Consider the following 16,345-nt stretch of genomic DNA (forward strand, 5'->3'; position numbering starts at 1 on the left):
ACGGAGAAAAATCTGCCAATACGGAATTCAAATTAGCTTCAGCATTTTATACTCTCTTGAACCAGGACCATAAGACTAAATGGACATTTCCTGGGTGAATCTCAAACCAGGAGTCCCTGAGGTACAGGCATCCCATTGACTTCTGGCATTGTCTACCGTGAGTGAAGAGGAAAGATGGGAGAAAAGCAGATCCAAAATCCATCTCCTGTAAACTCTCATGTTCTTAAAGGTACAGCAAGGCTATCAGGCATGAGGCATACAATGAGAACCAAAGACAACAGTCTTTATTTTTAACTTGGATCTGCTTTATGAAGCCTAAGTTCAAAAATACATATGAATACAATTCATCAGTTCTCCTTTCCCTCTAAGATAGTTCGATTCAGAAGTACAACTTCTGGACTTCCGTGGTGGTGCAGTGGTTGAGAGTCCGCCTGCTGATGCAGGGGACACAGGTTCGTGCCCCGGCCCGGGAAGATCCCACATGTTGTGGAGCAGCCGGGCCCATGGGCCATGGTCGCTGAGCCTGCGTGTCCGGAGCCTGTGCTCTGCAACGGGAGAGGCCACAACAGTGAGAGGCCCGCGTACCACAAAAAAAAAAAGAAGTACAACTTTTGTTGGGAATGCAATGACTTTGAAAGTTCCATGTTTACTTGAATTGTGAATATTTGTATTAAAAATTGGAAAAGATGTTTTTAGAAGTGCATTTCTTAAATATAATGATTATTATTAAACCGATATTCTCATTGGGGCAAGTCAATTTCCAGGGATGAAAAAAGTGTCAATGGGAAGAATTTCATTTTTTTCTGAACGGGTAGCATCATTTTAACTTGGGCCCAATTTAGACTTTGAAAGTTCTATACCAATAAAAGCCGCATGAGACAAGCCTCTTACTGGTTTGCTGCTAGAGGCTGCATGGACTTCCAAATCCTGTGACTGATGGCTCTATAACAGAACAGCAAAGGGGAAACTCACGTATAGGCTTCACCGTGCCTTGGTGGAGTCAACAATGATAGCACCAGCCCTGAAGGCTTCATTCTGGAGACATATCCCACTGTGGCTGGTTAGTGCCCAGAGGCAGATGGGTAGGCCTCTCCTTCACTCCCTCTTCCCCTTGATTTATTTTCTGTTCCAGTTATGTGAGATGTTCTGAATCTTTTTCATTTTGATCCTCTGATCCAGCATCTTGTACCTTGCAGGATGCTCGTCAGTTTTCTTTGGGACCGAAGGTGCATAGGAGCTAGATGCATAAGCAGGGTGTTTAAAATGACGCAGAGGAGGCTTGATGACTGCAGGCCATGCAAAGGAAGACAGACAACGGTTAGCCTCACCAACTACACAGTGCTCCTAAATCCTGGGGGTGACTTCCTGGCCCCCAGACCTGTTTGTTTTCTTTAAAACCAGGAAACAAACAGGGTTGAACTCTCACTAGAAATCTTATTGCAAATAGATGAATAAGCACATCATCACTTTGGTCACTCACTTAAAATAAATAAAGACAGGGCTTCCCTGGTGGCGCAGTGGTTGAGAGTCCGCCTGCCGATGCAGGGGACACGGGTTTGTGCCCCGATCCGGGAAGATTCCACATGCTGCGGAGTGGCTGGGCCCGTGAGCCATGGCCGCTGAGCCTGCGCGTCCGGAGCCTGTGCTCCGCAAAGGGAGAGGCCACAACAGTGAGAGGCCCGTGTACCGCAAAAAAAACCAAACAAAAATAAATAACGACAAATGCCTAGGAAAAAAAAATTCCTACAGATAGACAGTGATGACCCCAGAATACAAAGGTTCTTTGACAATGAATGGATGGGGTTAAGGAAGTGAGAGGGAGAACTGGCGTCACTTTGGGAAATAGCAAAGCAAACACAGGTGAGCACAGCCATCTCATTAATCAGCACTTAGCACTGTATGTAAGCTTTTAGGGTTGCAAAGTGGCACACAATCCCAGAGTGCTAATAAGAAGCACATCATGGAGAAAATATTTGCAAAGCACATGTATAAAGGTCTTGTACCCAAAATATGGAAAGAACTCTTAAAATTCAACAAAAGGAAACAAACAACCCAATTTAAATATATGCAAGGATCTGAACAGACTCCTTGCCAAAGAAGATATACGTATGGCCAAAAAGCATTGGCAAAGATGCTCAACAATTTCTGTGACTCGGGAATTGAAAATTAAAACAACAGTGATATATACTACAAACCTATTAGGATGTAGTACTGCTGAATGAAAAAAAGCATATATACATCTAATCTTAATATTATAAAAACATATAACTGTGTGCATAGGAAAATCTGGGAGAACTTACATTTAAACCATAGCCGTGATTATCTCAGTAGCATAAACATGGCAATTTTATTTCTTTTTAATTGTTTACACTTTCTATTTTTCTATGATGATCAAGTTTTAGTGATGTAACTTTTTAAAAAGAAACATACTACTAAAAATTTCTTCCATAGAATCAAGTATCGAAGCTATTCTACAAAACTATACATAAAGGAAAGTCAGGAAAACTGAGTTTACTCTGCACTTTAGTCCGAGACCTTTCAGAGCACTCACAGCTGAGTATGCTTTTCACAGGCTAGAGATCAATATTCATTCACCGACTTGTTAAAGCACTTAACTGTGTGTCCTGCTGATACAACAATGAACAAAACAGGCAGAAACCTCTACCCTCATGGGGCTTCCATTCCAGTAACCCCCTCTGAAACCTGTGACTTGCTTACAGAAGAAAAAGTGTTCAATCATAATAAGTAATGCTATTACTACAAGCTCTACACTATCCACACCTACTCTGCCTTTGGAGTTAGGCTAACGCATAAGTTAAGATTTTCAGCAAATGGTCCTATAGTGCCATAATAATGTATATGCAGATTAAAAAAAAAATCTCCGAATGTTTAATTCTGTTTCTTGGGGTAAACAAGGGATTGCAGCACAAAACACTCTAGGAACAAATATAAAAACAGTCCCGTTACCCTGGAGAATGGAGTAGAAACAGGCGAGGGCTTCGAATTAAAAGCTGATGGTCCCCACACTTCTGGGCTAGCTGATTTACTGCTCTTTAAGTCACAGTCCCTCTCCATATTCATTCTATTTTCACTACTCAGCATGAACCCAGCCAAAGTATTATTGAATTTCCCACTTCTCAGCATGAAGAAACATTTACCGTTTGCTAGAATTCTGATCGTCAGAACGAAAGCTCTCCTTGCCACTGGAGTCGCTGCAAATAGAGTTGAATCCGCTGATAGAGATCGGCTCCCCACCGAGATTGTGGAAATACTTACATGCCTGCTGTCACCCTCACTCAAAATGTGGGAAAAAATAAAAATTCACAGAGTGCTGTTTGTACGCATTGACTGCCTTTCCCCTCTACAGGGGAACATGAAATGATGACAGGGCAAAACAGCGGCACCTGGGATGAGGGCACCGTTTTGAATTTAATGAGGACCTTTCTTCCGGGGTGGTGCTGTGGCCGCTTAAGGACCCTTTCCTTTGTCTTTTGGCGATTCCTGAGATATTTCTGGAAGGAGATCTGGCCCTTTCCCTTTCGATGACTGGGTACCTCCCACAGCTGAACCCAGGCAGTAGTGTTACAATCCTCTTCTGCTCCCTCAACCCAAGCCCCTCCCCGCCCCAAGCAGAGAAGAACCAAATTGGGAACAGAATCCCCTCCCCTTCATATGCTTATCAACAAGTTGACCCTTTTCCTCTTGGAGACACGTTCACAAAGTCTGCTCTTGTCCCCTAGAGCAATTTACTTGGAGAAAACGATCTCATTGGCTAATGAAGATTTGACAAAGACACGTTTCTCTGCACAGAGCCTGAACTTGGGAAAGTCATTCTCTATATTACTTTCAAATGGGCTTAGGAAAAGAAAAGTTCAAGACAAAAGCTGACACATCATCATCCTTTATTATACAATTACGATGTTTGTTTTTCATAGACGTTAACGCTCTTTTAGGAGTTTTAATCCTCATTTGTTTCAATCTTATCTTCTTCATAAACGCAATTTCTCCCAAAGGTGTCTATGACTTTCGCCCTTTCTCTGCCATCATCAACTTTTTATTCTCTCTCTCTGAGGCCACTTTGCTTGGTAGCGACTTTTTTTTCCATAGGAAAATAATGCATAGACTTATTCTTCTTCAGAAAATAGACTGCGATTTATTCATATATCAAATGTAACTGTGTTAAAGTTAAACTAGTATGTCCATGGCAGGACTTCTCAGAGACCTAAATGATGGCGACATGTATCATGAATCCCTAAGAACAGCCAACAGCATGTGTTTTTCTCATTTTGATTAGGTCAAGGCGCCCCCTTTATCAGGAGCACGTCACACTTTCGGAAAGACTGGTTTAATTCATTATCACTGTCGTTATCATGTCATGTTGTATCTTATTAATTCGGTATGCCCTGTTGTTTGCACTGACAGCAGGCAGAAGGAATGGTCACTAGTGCTCGTCTAATCTACGTGCACCCTAATTCCCGTGCGGTAGACCATGATCTGCATTAGAACCCAAATCTGTGTCTTCAATCCCCCACGGCTTCAGTGTGATCTTGCAGGGCCACTGCATAGCAGCAGCAACTGGGAAAGTTTCTGAATCTCTGCTGTAGAGGACTGCCTCCAAAGGCAGAAACTTGATTTACTCTTAGCTTCTGAAAAAATTTTAACATTGGCACCTTTAAAAAAAAAAAACAAGAGTGTTCTGCATGTGTTTTCTTCTTTTTCAAAGATAATGCCATAACATGACCTTTGGAAAAAACATTTCCACATGTAGACATTTTCTAACTGCATTTACACACACACACACAACACAACACATACACTAACAAGATAAAAAACAATCATTTATTGCCTCATAAATGTTGTTTTACATGAAGAACAAAATCCCACTGCCATACATTCCATTTCTAAAATAGTGTCTATTGATATCTGTCTGAAATTTGATGCAAAGTCCTTATAAAAATGCTCAAATCATCCATGAGTTTTGAATTGCAAGGGATTGATGTGTCAACATCCGTTCCACGAGGATAAAATGATACAAGAACTGAGCCTGTGATTTTCATTTCAGGATCCGTGATGGTAAAATCATGATAATATCTGACATACATCGTGTACTAGGCACAATGCTAAGAATTTAATGTGAACCAGCCTTTAATCTTCACTACAATTCAACAGGCAAGCACTGTTATCACCACCATCACTACCACCACCCTTTTCTTTTTTTTTTGCGGTACGCGGGCCTCTCACTGTTGTGGCCTCTCCCGTTGCAGAGCACAGGCTCCGGACGCGCAGGCTCAGCGGCCATGGCTCACGGGCCCAGCCGCTCCGCGGCATGTGGGATCCTCCCGGACCGGGGCACGAACCCGTGTCCGCTGCATCGGCAGGCGGACTCTCAACCACTGCGCCACCAGGGAAGCCCCAATCACCCCCTTTCTGAGTGAGGAAACTGAGGCTTTTAAGTAACTTGCCAAAGTTTGAGTGAGGAAACTGAGCTTAAGTAACTTGCCAAAGTTTACACAGCTAGCATTGCAGGAAGTCTGGATTCTGGGTTCACATCCAAGTGGTCTAGCCTCAGACCTCACATATTTAAAATAACCCGGGACCAAAGTCCAGAGTAAGTTTTAATAACTACCATATAATAAGTTAAAATAGTAATTCATTTATACTATCAATAATTTGAGTATATATCTGTGATATATGGGATTCTTGAATACCATTGTTAGTAGTCATAATCATACTTCCCCCAAAGCAAAAGCCAATCATTCCTCCTTAATGCAATTTGTGTGGTAATGGCTCAGGAAGGAATTGCATAAAAATCGTGGCTAACAGGTCTCTTAAATAGCTGCTTTTGTCTCTTCCCTCACCTACGTGGGTTTGGGATGGAACAGGTGTTCCAGAGGTCTAAGCACGGGAGACAAGCAAACAAGTCAGGGGAGCCCCAGGGTCTTGGATGAAAATTTTAACTTGGTGGTTCTCACCCCTCACTGCATATGAGAACCACCTGGGGAACTTTTAAAAATCCTGGGTACCCCAGACTCATGAAAGCAGAATCTGTGTGGGGTTAGGCTGAGGCCTCAGGAGTTTCTAAAGCCCTTCAGATAATTCCACTGTGCCGGAGTTTGCAAACTACCGTTTCAGTCTCTCCAATCTTCCCCCTCCTTATCTTCACAAAGGGAACGACAGTGATAATATTTTGCACACACTGCAAGTGTTCTACAAATTGTAAAGAGCTAGCCAGGGCTCTTGCTATAGTTTGATCACAACGAACTGCCTGGCTGGTGAGGAGTCCTTTATGCATCAATTAAAGTTACCTGTGGTCTTCAAAATTAGGCTTTTTTTTCTCTCCTACCCACATAGTTTGTTCTTCCTGTTGGGTCTAACATGAAGACAAAAGCTCTGAGAAATGAAGAAACAAATGTTCTTTCTGTTGGAAAAAACAACTTTGATGCTATCACCTGAGGATTGTGAGGAAATCTGCAACACTCAGAGTCAGCGATCCTTCCTAACTATATTGAGCACTTGGAAAAGCAAAGAGTAAGACCAAAGAGGACATTCCTGGTGTCTGACTAAGGCGTGAGAGCAAGAGTGGGTGCTTTGAAGTCGGAGAGACCTGGTTTTAAAGCCTCCTTCACCTCCCCCAGCTGTTCAGTCTTAGGCAAACACCCCCCTCTCTAAGTGTCACTTTTCCCGTCTGAATAACGATGTTACACACTTAACAGGGCTTCTTGGGAGGACTCAGCCAGATGGGGCATGTGAGCCATGTGAATCACAGTGACTGGCATAAAGCAGGCCTTCAGTTAAGGGCAACTTTTATTATTATTGTACTGACAGTGACCATGTCCAGGGGAACTGCTGGTGGGCAAGGGGAGCTCTGGAAAGACTCTGGGACAGGCACCACCATCCCTGGCGGCGCCGATCTTGGGCTGGTGGAAAAGGTGTTGCTCACACCTTCTGCCCTTTTCAGAGAATCGGCCTGACATCAGTTTCGCCCTCTGGATTTGTCTTCTCTCTGGACTCTTTCTAGCTTCTTTCTGGGACAACTTCTCAGAGCATCTGGAATTCCAAACCCGACTTATACCTGTTTCTGATTGAGGCACCCACACTAGCACATTTGGTATGAATTAACTGCGTTCCAAAGATAAGCTCGTGGGAAGACACGCAATCAGCCAAAAGACTCCTCTCACTAACATCAGCTCCACAGAGAGTGGAATCAAGACGGGTTCATCCCAGTCCCAAAGGAAGAAACACACCCTTTAAAATTAGCAGTTTGGCTGAATTGGTTTTCATAGCTGGTCTTTTCCTTAAAGGGCAAGTGGAAGATGTTAATTTGTCTCACCAGAACAGGAGACTTGGTCCTCGTTCAATATTTAGGCTTCCCAGCAAACAGTTTTAAAAATGAAAGTGAAGTATAACGACTTTTTGTGAACCCGGGGCTTTGCTGTTTAAGGAGCCTAGTAGCATGGCCTGTCTTCTGTGTAGTTCAGCGTCTTTATATCCATTATCTCATTTGTAGTCGCCCCTCACCCATCCTTGGAAGGGAGTCAGATTCAGTTCTTTCTCTGTCCCCATATGACTGGGACACATAATTTCAGTTTCCCATAAAAAGAAAAAAACAGTAACACTCACTGCAGAGGCCTGAGAATGACAAGAAAGCAACGCATTAGAAACAGCCAGCACAGCGCTGACACATAGTAGGCGTTCACCCAGTATCAGTTTCCATCCCTCTCCTCAGAGGCAGATCCTACATTTCAGGAATTATCTGGAAGATTTGCAATTGCCAGGAAAACTCCGCAGCAGAATACTTTCCTAGCTAGGGAATTGCTTTGTCTCCTCAAGACACGAGAGCGTTACATGAAGGCCACGATGATAGGTCTTCCTTCCTTTTGCAGAAATACAATCTAGCGACATGAACCCAGCCAGAAAATTACTCTTAAACCATGCACATTAGATGTAGTGCTGTCTAAGGTGAGGGTCTATTCTTAAACTCTTCAAGGTGTAGTTTATATTAAAACTAGAATACTTAAACCCAGCATCTACATTGGAAAAGGCTGGTTCTCCAAGGACTCTTCCTCAAGAAAATGGGAATACTAACTAATCTACTGGTTCCATATCTGAAGCTTACAGAGCAAAGAACACAGGAGACAGGAAGCTTGCTGTCTGAGAAGCTATCCAGAAAAAGGCCAGTTGACACTGCCTGAACCAAACCACTCCCTAGTGTGGAAAGATCACCTGACCAGCATTTCCAGGTCCCCAGAGGAATACATGGCCACAGGCAAAAAAAATAAGCCACATAGTTTTATTGCCCTTCATCCAACCTGAAGCTGTTTGCTTCCACCTGCATTTCTCAACCCTGGATGCCCATCAGATCACCTGGAAAGCTTCAAATTCACTGATTCCTAAGCCCCACCTCCAAGAGTCTTGAAAGTAATCTGTTATTTTAAGGTGAAGCCCAAGCAAGTATGTTTGTAACGCCCAGTGGTTCTAACTCATAGCCAGGTTGAGAACCACTGGCTTAGGTGCCGAGTTTGTTTTGAGAATATGTCGGCTTATCCTTAAGTTTCGAGGGATGCTTGGGGCAGCTGACAGGGTCTGGTCATTGTACACAGGAGTGGCCAACCCTTGGCCACATGCTAAGATCTGTGACAAGAATCAAATCCACGAAGATCTACTTTTGGGAGAGGTGGTGTGGTATTGTGAGAGAAGCGTGGGTTTGGGGTGTCACAGAACTGGATTAAACTGTTATCAGCTGTGAGACCCTAAGGAGATAATCTGTTTTGGGATTCAGGGTTTTGGGTTTGTTTTTGTTTTTTTCTGTAAAATGGGGAAAATGGTAACTTCTCTGCATGGTTGTTGGGAGGATTTTAAAGGGGCTATAACTGAGATAATGTATGTATGGTACCTTGCAACCTCGCGGGGTGCCAGTATGTCGTAGGTGCTTGGTATGTGGCTACCATCATTACACAGCGCAGGAGATAAAAGGTCATCACCAGGAGCCTTTTAATGGTGGCCTCCCTGGTGGATTTCTTGTTATAGTATAGAAAAGTCATGTCATTCCCCGTACAAATGGATTTTACCACATGAAAGACCTCAGCACACAACGAAGAGATTAACTTAATGAATTTATTTGCGACTATTTGGCAAAGAACACACCACTGTGATTCACAAAAGGCTAATTATCCAAAATGGGCATTTGTGGGGAAAAATTACATATATATATATATATATATATATGTTTGTTTGTTTTTCCATTCAGCTACCTAAGGGAAACACTTTGCTGAAACCCAGTGCCATTTTAAGCAAAGCAGAATCATCTATCCCACATTCTAAACTATTTATACCATGTACAAATACTGAGGCTCATTCAATCACTTTGGGCTATTCCTAACCATGAGCTGGAACCCCCAGATGGGAAGTGTGGCTTAGATACCCAACCAGGATGGAAGGAGTTTCAGTCCCTGAACTCTAATCTTGACGTAATTAGGAAAATGACAAACAAATGACTTTTGATTCTTAAGACTCTTTGCATTTACTATTCTGAGCCATAATAATTCTTTGAGTCACCTGCATTGGAAGCCATTCTCGAACCACTGATTCCCTGGTCTTTGAGATACCTCTTCCTTATGCTTCAGCCTACAGATCACTGATCCTGGCTATAAACTTCATTAGGACGGGACAGGGTGTTATACACATTTGCATCCCCGGAATTTAATCCCAGCACTGATAGCAGTTGGTGCTGAAAAATATTTAATGAATGAGTAAACTACTCGGCATCACACTCAGTAACCTTCATAAATCTCTCATTTACTAAAGAAGAGGGGAATCACTTAGAATACACACCAGCTGACACAGTTGACTAGAATCTACAAAACCTAGTACTTCTCCTTTGCATCAGCAATGCCTTGATACCTAGATTTGTTGCCTGTGTTTGCTCAAAGAAGAATGTCGGCAAGCTCCTTTCCTTTGAAGTTTCAAATTTGAGGCCTGAGCACTTTTGTTTTACACCAAAGCTGTAACCTCAACTCAGGTCTTACTATCGTCTGGAGAGGCTGAGGCACAGTTTTCAAGTCTCTCTGACAAACAGGTGAAAGAGCGGGAGCAATTAGGTAAGGCTGGAAAATAAGCTCTTTTCTTATTCAAACAACTGCTGTCTATTAAATGCCCTGCAACCTTATGATTTAATGATTAATCGTTTAATTTAATAAAAATATTATTATAATTAATAAAAAAGAATAAGAAAGCCCTCCCTCAAGGAGATGATCATCTTCAATTGAGTTCTTTGTTTTCATTTTGTTTCTCCTGGCAAGCACAAAGAACATGAGGCATGTTCTTTCAAAGGAGAAAAATATTTGGGAGATTACGCAAGCTAAGTCTTTTGTTCGATTTTTTTTCATCAGTGTGTGCCTTTTCCCACGTGTGCATCTGAAGATGGGGAGTGTAAGGCCAAATCAGTAGCTCTGTCCTTTGCTCACACCAACTATGACCTCTGCCAGAAGAAGCCTGTAAAGTTAAATTTCTTTAGGGTTCTAGAGCTCTGAAGTGCTAAATCACGTATAACAAATGTGTTTTGCTCTAGTCCATAGTAAGAATGACAACTGGCATCCCTTAAACTGAACTCAAGATAGAAGGCAATTGCAAAGAGACCACTCGTGGGAATCTTTACTTAAAATTAAGACAATGCAGGATCCCTCCACACCCCACAGTTGTGCCTGAAATCGGTACCTGCATAATTGTGCTCTACCCCAGGCAGAGTACAACTGTGAAAGAAAGGCTGTTCCAGTGTGGACTGTTTGACATCAGTCTTCACCCCTGACAATGAAACTCGAGCAAAGAGCACAGGATTGCCACCTGCTAACTTTGGGCAAGCTATTTATCTGAGTATGCCTCAGTTTCCTAATTTGTGAAATGGAGATAACAGTACCTTCCTTAGAGGGTTGTTGTGAAGATTAAATGAGATAATACGTGTGAAGAACCTAGCGTTGTCCCTGATATTTGATAGATGTGCAATACATACCAAAGTATTTACTGTTAAAAACCTGTATTAGGAAGATCAGAAGTTACCATTTTTGAAGTTAATCACTCAGTAACTTACAATACACATAATATTTTGTTTTTGTAAAAGCAGCATAAGCTTCCTAAAATGTCTTCAGACCTCAGGGCTGGTCAGTTCTCTTCTGAGGAACATCTCCTCTGAATGGATGTTTTATCCGTAGTCCCCTAGAACAGGACACACAAAAAATGTCATTGCAAGCCAGCTGGCATCTCAACGCACCAACTCTTTCTACATCAGGCAACGGAGATTAGAAGCAGAGCTGCATCTATTGCCAACACTACCGTGCAAGCCAGAAGCTGCACACACAGGAGCAATCAGCTATCTGCATCAGCGGATGACTACGGTACTGTACCTTTCCATCTAACGATCACTTCGGAAAAGTGATGTGACCGAGGCGCTGGGGGCATCTGCTCAGAAGCCACTGACTAGTCTCCATCGTTAGCAGTCATGATTGGAAGTGAAGCTCTGGGCCACTCCTCCAGCGAGAGCCAACATTGGCTCAGCTCTCCATCCTTTACGGCCCGCCCATGAGCTTGACTGCGTTCACAAACCTCATGGGGCACACTTGAAGTTGGCACTAGAAAAAAATTGTCTGCAGGTGCTATTACTTTACCATCTAAGAGTCACTTTGCTATGGGCGTGCAAGGAATCAAGGTGATGTCCTCAGAGCAGTTTCCTGGTGCTGGTGTGTCAGGAGAAAGCTTTGATAATTTTGGAAACCACACAAGCAGTTCTTTAATGAAGTGGTCTCTGGTGGCTTCAGGACTGACACGTGTGACAAACAAAACTGTCTCGGAAGACAGTCACAGATTTTTCACTAGGAAATTCTTTAATATATAATATTTGAGCATACAGAAACTATAATTAATAATATAACAAATACCCAGGTACTCTCTCGATACAGTTTAAGCAGATCTTAACATTTTGCACATTTGTTCAAAAATTTGTTTAAAGAGATTAAATATCAAGGTAGAATTTAAGTACCTAATATACCCTTCCCTCCCCCCCACCAAAAAACATCCAGAATTTGATGTTTATTATTCCTGTGCATATAGTCGTTCAATTATTGGATCTCTGTGCAACCATAAAATATCTATTTTTATTTTTGCTTGTTTTTAAAAGATAATACAGATTGTGTTAGATGGTATAAATCTTATTGAAACTTGCTTTTCTTGCCCAACATTATGTTAAGCATTGTTTGCAAGAGCAAAAAAAATGGAAAACCACCATCAACAGAAAAATGATTAAACATCCTATGGCACATTTATATAACAGGATATTGTACAGATGTTAAAATGGATGATGTTTCTCAAAGAACTAGCTTTATATTTTGCATGGAATTTCTTTTGCCATACATTAGCAGACTTTCTGGGAGTTTTTCTTAAAAGTGTTTCTTTTAAAAGAAGGACAGGGCTGGATTTTGTTTTTTTTAATCCAAATTTCTGTATTTTAAGAGCAGAGTTTGAGCCATTTGCAATTATTCTTATTACTGATAGTTTTGGACTTGATTCTACTGTCTAATTTTATAATCATTCTTTATTCCTTGCTTCTTTTTTCTCCTTTCTGCCTTCTATCAAGTAGATACATTTTCTGTATTCCCTTTCTTTGTTGTTGTTCATTTGCTGACTTAGATGCTATAGGTTATATTTCTATTATTTTACTGATGATCCTTTGTGTTGCAAAAAAAGTTACAAAATTACAAAGCTCTGCCCAAAGACAGAATAGATCTTAGCATTCCTTAACTCCCTCTTAAATATTCCCTCTTCCATCTACAGCTTCTGTTTCCTATTTTAACGTAAAAAATATGGACATTATTTTTATGGTGACTAGTTACTCACGTTTACCAACATGCTTTATTTACTTGTGTGCTCACCATTAATTCCTGTCTCTCACACTTTGCTTTTGGGTTCACTTTTCTTCCTCTTGAGGTATGTCCCTTATACTTCTTTTAGTGAAGTCTGGAGTGCTAAATTATGTCATTGTAAACCTAAAATGTTTTTACTTCGCCTTCATTCATAACTCATAATTTTAGCTATTATATAATGCTTTATTTTCCCTCAGCCTATGAAAGATATCTTCATTGTCTTTTGGCATCTGCTGTAGCTAATGCAAATTTTGCTGTCAGTTGGTTGTCATTTTATTACAGGCAACCTGCTCGCAGCTCCCTTGAACATAACCAGCTTCTTATAGCATTTAATATTTTCTCACCCTGGACATAATTTGGAACAATCTCACACAAGGCATTTAGGTATGTGTTTGGTATTACTTACGTATGGCAAGTGAGGTGCATTTACTGTCTAGGAATTTGAGCCTTTAGAGCTGTTTATCTATCTTCCATGCTCTTTCATTTTTAAAATTGAGATATAATTCACATACCATATAATTCACCATTTGAAGTGTACAGTTCAGTGCTTTTTATTTTATTCACAAGGTTGTGCAATCATCACCAATTTTTTTTTTTTTTTTTTTGTGGTACGCGGGCCTCTCACTGTTGTGGCATCTCCCGTTGCGGAGCACAGGCTCCAGACGCGCAGGTTCAGCGGCCATGGCTCACGGGCCCAGCCGTTCCGCGGCATGTGGGATCCTCCCGGACCGGGGCGTGAACCCGTGTCCCCTGCAAAGGCAGGCGGACTCTCAACCACTGCGCCACAAGGGAAGCCCCATCACCAATATTTAATTACAAAACATTTTCTTTTTTTTTTTTTCACATCTTTATTGGAGTATAATTGCTTCACAATGTTGTGTCAGTTTCTGCTGTATAACAAAGTGAATCAGCTATATGTATACATATATCCCCACATCCCCTCCCTCTTGAGCCTCCCTCCCACCCCCCCATCCCATCCCTCTAGGTCATCACACAGCACTGAGCTGATCTCCCTGTGCTATGCAGCAGCTTCCCACTAGCCATCCATTTTACATTAGGTAGTGTATACATGTCCATGCTACTCTCTCACTTCATCCCAGCTTTCCCTTCCACCCCTGTGTCCTCAAGTCCATCTCTACGTCTGTGTCTTTATTCCTCCCTGCCACTAGGTTCATCAGTACAGCTTTTTTAGCTTCCATATATATGTGTTAGCATACGGTATTTGTTTTTCTCTTTCTGACTTACTTCACTCTGTATGACAGACTCTAGGTCCATCCACTTCACTACAAATAAATCAGTTTCGTTTCTTTTTATGGTTGAGTAATAGTCTATTTTATATATGTGCCACATCTTCTTTATCCATTCATCTGTTGATAGACATTTAGGTTGCTTCCATGTCCTGGCTGTTGTATATAGAGCTGCAATGAACAGTGTGGTACATGTATCTTTTTTTTTAAGTTGACCATTTTTTTGATATAAATTTATTTATTTATATTTTATTTTTGGCTGTGTTGGGTCTTCGTTGCTGTGCACAGGCTTTCTCTAGTTGTGGTGAGTGGGCTACTCTTCATTGCGGTGCACAGGCTTCTCATTGAGGTGGCTTCTCTTGTTGCAGAGCACAAGCTCTAGGCATGCAGGCTTCAGTGGTTGCGGTGCGTGGACTCAGTAGTTGTAGCTCACAGGCTTAGTTGCTCCACGGCATGTGGGATCTTCCTGGACTAGGGCTCGAACCCGTGTCCCCTGCATTGGTAGGTGGATTCTTAACCACTGCACCACCAGGGAAGTCCACATGTATCTTTTTGAATTATAGTTTTCTCAGGGTATATGCCCAGTAGTGGGATTGCTAGGTCATGTGGTAGTTCTATTTTTAGTTTTTTAAGGAACTTCCATACTGTTCTCCATAGTGGGGTATCAATTTACATTCCCACCAACAGTGCAAGAGGGTTCCCTTTTCTCCACGCCCTCTCCAGCATTTATTGTTTCTAGATTTTTTGATGATGGCCATTCTGACTGGTGTGAGGTGATACCTCATTGTGGTTTTGATTTGCATTTCTCTAATGATTAGTGACGTTGAGCATTCTTTCATGTGTTTGTTGGCCGTCTGTATATCTTCTTTGGAGAAATGTCTATTTAAGTCTTCTGCCCATTTTTTATTGGGTTGTTTGTTTTTTTGATATTGAGCTGCATGAGCTGCTTGTATATTTTGGAGATTAATCCTTTGTTAGTTGCTTTGTTTGTAAATATTTTCTCCCATTCTGAGGGTTGTCTTTTTGTCTTATTTATGGTTTCCTTTGCTGTGGAAAAGCTTTTGACTTTCATTAGGTCCCATTTGTTTACTTTTGTTTTTATTTCCATTTCTCTAGGAGGTGGGTCAAAAAGGATCTTGCTGTGATTTATGTCATAGAGCGTTCTGCCTATGTTTTCCTCTAGGAGTTTTATAGTGTTTTATAATGACCTTACATTTAGGTCTTTAATCCATTTTGAGTTTATTTTTGTGTATGGTGTTAGGGAGTGTTCTAGTTTCATTCTTTTACATGTACCTGTCCAGTTTTCCCAGTACCACTTATTGAAGAGGCTGTCTTTTCTCCATTGGATATTCTTGCCTCCTTTGTCAAAGATAAGGTGACCATAGGTGTCACCTATATTTTGTGCCAGTACCATACTGTCTTGACTACTGTAGCTTTGTAGTATAGTCCGAAGTCAGGGAGCCTGATTCCTCCAGCTCTGTTTTTCTTTCTCAAGATTGCTTTGGCTATTCAGGGTCTTTTGTGTTTCCATACAAATTGTAAAAATTTTTGTTCTAGTTCTGTGAAAAATGCCCTTGGTAATTTGATAGGGATTGCGTTGAACCTGTAGATTGCTTTGGGTAGTATAGTCATTTTCACAATGTTGATTCTTCTAATCCAGGAGCATGGTATATCTCTCCATCTGTATATGTCATCTTTGATTTCTTTCATCAGTGTTTTATAGTTTTCTACATACAGGTCTTTTGTCTCCTTAGGTAGGTTTATTCCTAGGTATTTTATTCTTTTTGTTGCAATGGTAAATGGGATTGTTTCCTTAATTTCTCTTTCTGATCTTTTGTTGTTAGTGTGTAGGAATGCAAGAGATTTCTGTGCATTAATTTTGTATCCTGCAACCTTACCAAATTCATTGATTAGTTCTAGTAGTTTTCTTGTGGCATCTTTAGGATTTTCTATGTATAGTATCATGTCATCGGCAAACAGTGACAGTTTACAAAACATTTTCTTCACCAATAAAAAAGAAATCCCATACCCATGAGAACTCACTCTCCATTCTTCTCCCTCCCCAGGCTCTAGTAACCACTAGTCTACGTTCTGTCTCTATAGATTTGTCTATTCTGCATATTTCACATAAATGGAATCATACAATATGTGGCCATTTGTGTCTGGCTCCTTTCACTTGGCAAAATATTT

The 16,345-nt window shown here is 41.3% G+C and overlaps 1 protein-coding gene across 2 annotated transcripts in view; it reads right to left on the reverse strand.

Moving 5' to 3' along the window:
• Positions 1-489: 489 nt before the first annotated feature.
• Positions 490-16,345, reverse strand: part of PDE1C (phosphodiesterase 1C) — a 273,423-nt gene continuing 257,567 nt past the window's right edge. The window contains exons 18-19 of one of the 2 annotated variants that reach the window (XM_024737279.1): positions 973-1,286; positions 490-545 (exon numbers count right to left, since the gene is read on the reverse strand). In XM_024737279.1, coding sequence (XP_024593047.1) covers positions 1,117-1,286 — 170 coding nt within the window. In that variant the 3' untranslated portion in view covers positions 490-545; positions 973-1,116. Of the gene's footprint in view, positions 546-972; positions 1,287-9,250; positions 11,209-16,345 lie in introns of those variants that run through there. The other variant, XM_024737251.1, reaches the window with a different exon arrangement.

The sequence above is a fragment of the Neophocaena asiaeorientalis genome, unplaced genomic scaffold (genome assembly GCF_003031525.2).
Source record: "Neophocaena asiaeorientalis asiaeorientalis breed wild unplaced genomic scaffold, Neophocaena_asiaeorientalis_V1.1 scaffold612, whole genome shotgun sequence".
Classification (NCBI taxonomy): Eukaryota; Metazoa; Chordata; class Mammalia; order Artiodactyla; family Phocoenidae; genus Neophocaena; species Neophocaena asiaeorientalis.